This window comes from Cydia fagiglandana, chromosome 26 (genome assembly GCF_963556715.1).
Source record: "Cydia fagiglandana chromosome 26, ilCydFagi1.1, whole genome shotgun sequence".
Lineage (NCBI taxonomy): Eukaryota > Metazoa > Arthropoda > Insecta > Lepidoptera > Tortricidae > Cydia > Cydia fagiglandana.
In genome coordinates, this window is record NC_085957.1 from 8,714,386 (window position 1) to 8,721,619 (window position 7,234).

The following is a 7,234-nucleotide window of genomic DNA, read 5'->3' on the forward strand; positions in this document are numbered from 1 at the left end:
TTTCCGTCAGTAGAAAAAAGCGGCGAATTCAAAAAATGTAGGCGTACATTTTCCCATAGAAAATTTGAATATCGCGCCTTTTTCTACTGACAAAGTTTGACCGGCTATAGTATTTTTTTTAAATTTAAGTTTAAGTAAGTTTAACCATGCTGATTGGCATAATGGAGAATAAAAAACGTTTCGACTGTGCGGAACATAAATGGATATTTGAACGCACGCCCTTGCTTTCACGCATCTTTCACGAAATGTCAAAAAATTTACATTGACATTAATAAATTGAACTTTTCTATGACTTTTCTACTAGCTCTTACTTTTCGGATTTGAATTAATATCCTTACATTTCTAACTTAATAAATATCCTACCTCTACTTAACGTACATGCCTAACTTTTACGTTAATGTCCATACCGAAAAGTGTTTATAGCTGACCATTACACCCAAAGAAAATATAACCTCTGCGTTTTAATTACACCATTAGTTGACGATGGAGTCGTCAGCTTTACAGGGCATAGAGAGAGTCTGCGTGAAGGCTGAGCCATGTGGGGATGTGTGTACAACAAATGAGCCCACGTCAGCGGTAATCTCTGTGAAAGTTGAGCGTTTGCTGTATGACGTGTGTGTAAACGACGAGTCCAGGTGCGAGGGTGTGTCTATAAAAGCTGAACCTTCGTGCTCAGATGTGTGTGTGAAAGACGAGTCGCTGTACACGGATCACGCCGTGAAAGATGAGCTCGTGCTCGGCCCCGTGCTAATGGAGCGCCGCGTGCGCCACGCACCAACAGGTCAGTTCTTCCTCGCCTTATCCCGGCATTTTGCCATGGCTCATGGGAGCCTAGTGCGCTTGACAACTAATTCCATGATTTGACGTAAGCATTACTTTTTGGGAAAGCGACTGCCATCTGACCTTCCAACCCAAGGGGGAAACTAGGTCTTGGGATTACCCCGGTTCACTCACGATGTTTTCCTGCACCGAAAAGCGACTGGCAAATATCAAATGATATTTCGTACATGGGTCTCTATTGTTCCCAAATAGTTTTAATGCATAATATATTGTTTGTCTGAATTTTCGTGAGTCTATTGGCTCTTCTCAGACACGCGCAACTATTTAGGATTGCCATAAAACAAACCTAGCCTAACCTTACCTATCTATAGAATAACCTTACGAAAATCCTGAAAAGTTAATGGTTTCAGTTTTATGACTAACAATAATTTCGTACATAAGTTCCGAAAACATTGGTATGAGCACCAGATTTTAACCCATCCTCTGGATTAAAAGTGGCGCACTCTTACTGGTTTTTCCAGCTAGACCCAACACCGACAGGTCAGTTGGGGGCTCTAAATGGATGAAGTCATAAATATGTATACATTTCTTCACCTAGTAATAGTAGTAATAGTAATAGTCTTTATTTCATGTGTTTTTGTTTTTTTTTTACACTTTCATTGTTATTACATTTATTTATTAAATTATTTGTTTTTAACTTTTATTGTTTTTCAATTTATTTGCATTTGCATGCCGCGTGTGCGGAAAAGGCCTCCCCCAGTTTTCCCATTCCTTCCTATTCTGTGCTGTTCTCCACCTACACTCCTACATTTCTTCATCTATCAATTTTTAATGTATAAATGTGGCTTTTTATCAGAGAGGGGTAGAAATTCTGATAAAAAGGTCCTTATTGCGGATGAACCATAAGGACTCTTTTGTATAGGTACTTCAAAGACACAATTGTTAAAATCTTTGTTTCAGCTACCAAAGCAATAGAAGTGAAGCAATGTAAGATTGTCCCGGGGAGGCCCTTCTTGAGGGACTGTTGTGTGAGGCTGGAGCGCCTCGCTGTGAACACGCTGCTCACTGGCACTCGGGGCACGGACCGGGACAGTTCCAGACAATTTCGTAAAGCTGATGTAGGGAGTGAACACAGAGACGCGGCAGTTAGGAATCTGAAAGGAAACTATGGTGGTGAGTGATGTGTGGGAAAATTAAGTAGTTTCTTTATAATTTTATGCAAACGTCATGTAATTTTTTTATTATTTTTTTTAATTCAGTCTAACGTTTTTTCTTCTTATCACACAACTAGCGACATTGAGAATAAAAATTATCTATAGCGGGTCAAACGAGTTTGTCAGAAGAAAAAGGCGAGAAATTCAAATTTACTTTAAATTGGCCACTCTTTTCTACTGACGGAAATTGCTTGACAGAGTATAACTCTGGGAAGATTGCGACTGTCTTTTGTTTTGCCGCGAAAATACCGATCTATGTATATAACACGTGATATTTTATATTAACTATATAGGATAACACATGAGACGTGAGCAAGACCAACCCTATATACTTCCTGTATTTACTTTAGTAAGAAAAAACATTATGTTTGCAGGACAAACTCCACTGAAGAAACCGAGCGGCAGACCCGAAACTTACCAATGTGCCCACTGTGAATATAAAATAGCTAGAAAACAATGCTTAATTAGGCATTTGATGAAACATTCTAATGAGAAGCCATACAGTTGTGGCCAATGTAGCTATGCTAGCACACGCAAACATAGATTACAAGTCCATGTATTGAAACACACTGGTGAAAAACCTTACAAATGTGAGCAATGTAGTTACGCTAGTACCCAGAAAAGTACTTTGCTACAACATAAAATGATACACACTGCGATAAAACCTTATGAATGTGGCCAATGTAGCTATGCTAGCAGACGCAAACGTGACTTGCGAATCCATGTGAGGAAACACACTGGTGAAAAGCCATACAAATGCGAACAATGTAGTTATGCTAGTGCCCGGATAGGTAATTTGCAAATACATAAAGTGATACACACTGCGACAAAACCTTATGAATGTGGCCAATGTAGCTATGCCGGCAGACGCAAACGTGACTTGCTAATCCATGTGAGGAAACACACTGGTGAAAAGCCTTACAAATGCGAACAATGTAATTATGCTACTGGCGCCAAAATTAATTTACGGATTCATAAACGAAAACACACTGGTGAAAGTTACAAATGTGACCAGTGCAGCTATGCCTCCAGTTATAAGAGATGTCTGCTGATGCATATAACAAAGCACACTGGTAAAAAACCTTATAAATGTGACCAGTGTAGTTACGCTAGTGCCCAAAAGTGTCATTTACTAATCCATAAACGAAAACACACTGGTGAAAAGCCTTACAAGTGTGAGCAGTGTAGTTACGCTTGTGCCCGTAAAAGTACATTGCATATTCATGTAAGGATACACACTGGTGAAAAACCTTACAAATGCGACCAATGCGATTATGCTAGTGCCCGCACATGTGATTTACGAAGTCATAAACGAGTACACACAGGTAATAGTTACAAATGTGACAAACCGGTCACTAAACTTAGTTCTGATAGTCTTTGTAAGAAAGGCCTAGGAAATAAAAGTAAATATACAAATGAGATACACAAGTGTGACCTTACAAGTACAAAGAATTGTTCACCAGACCTTGAAGGACCTTATAAAGGTAAGAAGCTAATAATCTTACGTTCTATGCATGCCTAATATTGTTAATATTATAGTTTGTTTTTATTAGCATTAGAAAGAAGGTAAGCGATCTTGACATGTCTTTTAATTGAAAAACGCTTTTGAAAAATCAGTAACTATTACTTATGAAAGCAGAAGATTAAAAATGATCGTATTAAATTCATATTTGCCGTGGCTTATTTTTAAACCGTGTTTTTCAATTAAAAGACACATCAAGATTGTTTACCTTATTTCTTCTTCTTCCTCGCGTTATCCCGGCATTTCGCCACGGCTCATGAGAGCCTGGGGTCCGCTTGTGTTGACCCACCCCATCCCATCCCATCCCATGATTTGACGTAGGCAACTAGTTTTTACGAAAGCGACTGCCATCTGACCTTCCAACCCAGAGGGTAAACTAGGCCTTATTGGGACTAGTCCGGTTTCCTCACGATGTTTTCCTTCACCGAAAAGCGACTGGTAAGTATCAAATGATATTTCTTACATAAGTTCCGAAAAACTCATTGGTACGAGCCGGGGTTTGAACCCGCGACCTCCAGATTGCAAGTCGCACGCTCTCACCGCTAGGCCACCAGCGCTTCCACCAGAGTTTACCTTATTTCTAATGCTAAAAAAACGAACTATAGGGAGATGATGATGTTGATATCCATCATGCTAATTGGGTTGCAAGTTGTCCAAGAAAACTGGACAAGTGCGAGTCGGACTCGCCCACCGAAGGTTCCGTACTTTTTAGTATTTTTATTATAGCCACAGAAACACATCATCTGTGAAAATTTCAACCGTGATAGCTAGTCACGGTTCATGAGATACAGCCTGGTGACAGACATACAGACAGACGGAAAAGTGGAGTCTTAGTAATAGGGATCCGTTTTTACCCTTTGGGTAAACCTCAACAACGTTGTTTTCATTTCTTGATCACTAGCTTTAAAGTACTGATACTCTCGCAGGTGCAGAGGCCAGTTGCTTGTGGGCCTCGCCATCCGAGCACGACCACACTTACGCGTGGCGCGAGGCCACACCGGCGCCGGGGCCCAGCGCCGCTCCTCCAGGTTAGAGTTATAGTTTATCAAAGGACTGTCTCCTTTCAATCATAAACATGCAAAACTTGAGGACTCCAAAACGAGTTATCGACGAATATGTTTTATAATGTAGGTACTTATTATTAATTTTTACATATGGTACCTATTACTGGTATGCTCATAATGTGTCACTCGCGTTTTGCATGCTGGCAGCTCTCTCTCTCTCCCCTTTCATAAATCATCTCATTTATAAATAAATCATAAACAAATGCCGAACAGTAAGCATCGATATGTTGTTTCCATGTATATTAAAATAAATAATTTCAACTTATTGTAGCGATCCATTGTTTGATAGTTGTGTGTTAAAACTGTGGTTCATATCAACGACTTATCAATATATTCAGTGAAGTTAATATTTCGTTGTTTTTCTTAAGTTGCACACCAATAGGGTTCACCCACTGCCAACCCCTTTTCTTTTAATACTTATCGTATTATATCTCAAGTTTAATTATACATAAATATATTATATGATGTTTCGGTGCAAAAATAAAATTGTAAAATATTTCGACTCCCCTCTGATTGTACTCACAAGTGCTAACCTTAGTGTTGTTCTCAGGCCTCGCGAGCGGCGACCACGAGCGCTCGCGCGCGCAGAGCGAGGCGCGCGGCCTCGCCGAGTCGGACACGGAGACCCCGAGAACGACAGCGGCACCAACATACGGGCAGTTTGCTAAATGACTGCTTTTAGAAATTAAGCGCTCGGATAGGACTTGCTGACTTCAAGACCGGTTTAATCATCTGAGTCTATTTCGATATCGATTCATGAGGTACGCGGGGAGCTTTCAACCTCGCAACCGGACACGTTGATACAGAAAACGAAATTGTTGAAGTTTTGAATACAGGAACACCCTCGAAAGTTTTTGGAGATTTAGACGAGAATTTGAATGCAAGTTTTCACTCAGAAAGATTCTTGTGGGAAAAATATTAATACTATTAATAATTTAGCCTATATACGTCCCACTGCTGGGCACAGGCCTCCTCTCAAACACATTACCTATTTATCACATGCACATACCTATTGTCGGGGCCGGATGGGATTTCGAATGAGCACCTCAAACACGCTAAAGCTCTACTATTAACGCCACTTACTATTTTATTCAATAAAGTACTGGACTCCGAACAGGTTCCCCGGAGCTGGACCGAGTCAGAGATTGTATTGCTTTATAAGAAAGGAGACCCATCAGATATAGGAAACTATCGCCCTATAAGTCTCATGCCAAGTCTATACAAGCTATTTGCTTCCTGTTTACTTCATAGAATATCTCCAGTCATAGATATGCACCAACCGTGTGAACAAGCCGGCTTTAGAAGAGGATTTAGCACGATGGATCATATTCAAGCGGTCGAACAAGTAATCGAAAAATATGTAGAGTATCGCAAATGTCTCTACATAGCATTTGTAGATTATAAGAAAGCATTCGACTGCATTTCACATAACAGCATCTGGGAGGCTTTGAGAGAACAAGATATTAACAGGAAATATATCAACATTTTAAAAGACATTTACTCAAATAGCAAAAGTAGAGTCAGGTTGGAGAAAACGGGACCCTGCATCAACATAGAACGGGGAGTACGACAGGGCGACCCAATCTCGCCAAAGCTATTTATAGCGGTCCTACAAAATATCATGAAAGACCTGCCTTGGTCTAGAAAAGGAATTTACCTAAATGGCAGATACCTAAGCAATTTAAGGTTCGCAGATGATATAGTGCTGTTTTCCGAAAACCCTACTCAACTAAATGCAATGATAAATGAACTCGAAATAACGAGCAAAAAAGCAGGCCTTGAAATGAATCTCGAGAAAACTAAAGTAATGACCAATCATAACTAGTGTCCGACCGAAACATGTTTTTTTGCCGAAACCGAAACCGAAACCGAATGTTCGGCTTTGGCTCTAGTTTCGGCCGAAACCGAAACCGAAACCGAAACTTTTGTAGGCTTGTTAAAATGTTTGAAAAAATGTCATAAAACCCCTTTTATACACATATTATGAGACTGTCAACATCCACTATCCTTGAAATTGATGTTACTTAAGCAGTTTTTTAAGAAAATTATTAGAGTTAGACCAAGATAATTCTGCAACGATTTTGATAACACACGCAGGGCAAGTGTTATTCTAAACGTCAAAACTTCTATGAAATTATGACGTATAAATAACATTTGCACTAGTTGCACTGCGTATGCTATCAAAATCATTGCAGAATTAAATTCAGAGAATTTTCTTGGTCGAACTCTATTCATTCACCAGTCAAGTTGACATGTAGATACCAATCTTCACCAGGGCCTATAAGTCCGAAGTGCCCCAGTGAGGCGAACTTTCATGCGAAGTCAAAGCCGTGCTTCAGGCTTCAGGATAAGTAGTTGAGCACAGACTCCAACCAATGTCCATTATATTAAAAAGCGAGACCGCAGGCCGAGCATGGCGCAGCGAGGCCAAAGGCTAAGCTGGAGTAGAGGACATGTGGAACACAAACCAATAGTAAATTGAGGTAAAATCACTCATTCACTCCGAAACAATTAGACAGTGTGAGCGTTATAGGTATTGACAGCCTCTTAACTGACTGCGTCGACCATCCAGTAGCACCCCGATTAGTGGAATTATGTTTTATGTTATAAACCAATTAATTTCTGTACCTATACATGAATCAGTATAGGTAATA

The 7,234-nt window shown here is 40.0% G+C and overlaps 1 protein-coding gene across 2 annotated transcripts; it reads left to right on the forward strand.

Annotated features, from left to right (window-relative positions):
- The first annotated feature begins 259 nt into the window (after positions 1–259).
- Positions 260–6,064, forward strand: LOC134677401 (zinc finger protein ZFP2-like). Of its 2 annotated transcripts, none has more exons than XM_063535856.1 (5): positions 260–781; positions 1,741–1,953; positions 2,369–2,584; positions 4,443–4,544; positions 5,131–6,064. In XM_063535856.1, exons 1-5 carry the CDS (start codon positions 484–486, stop codon positions 5,250–5,252), a joined length of 951 nt encoding a protein of 316 aa, XP_063391926.1. In that variant the 5' UTR covers positions 260–483; the 3' UTR covers positions 5,253–6,064. The 2 variants fall into 2 exon arrangements, with proteins under 2 accessions (XP_063391926.1, XP_063391925.1); XM_063535855.1 differs by having other exon boundaries at positions 2,369–3,478; positions 5,131–5,579.
- Positions 6,065–7,234: the final 1,170 nt, after the last annotated feature.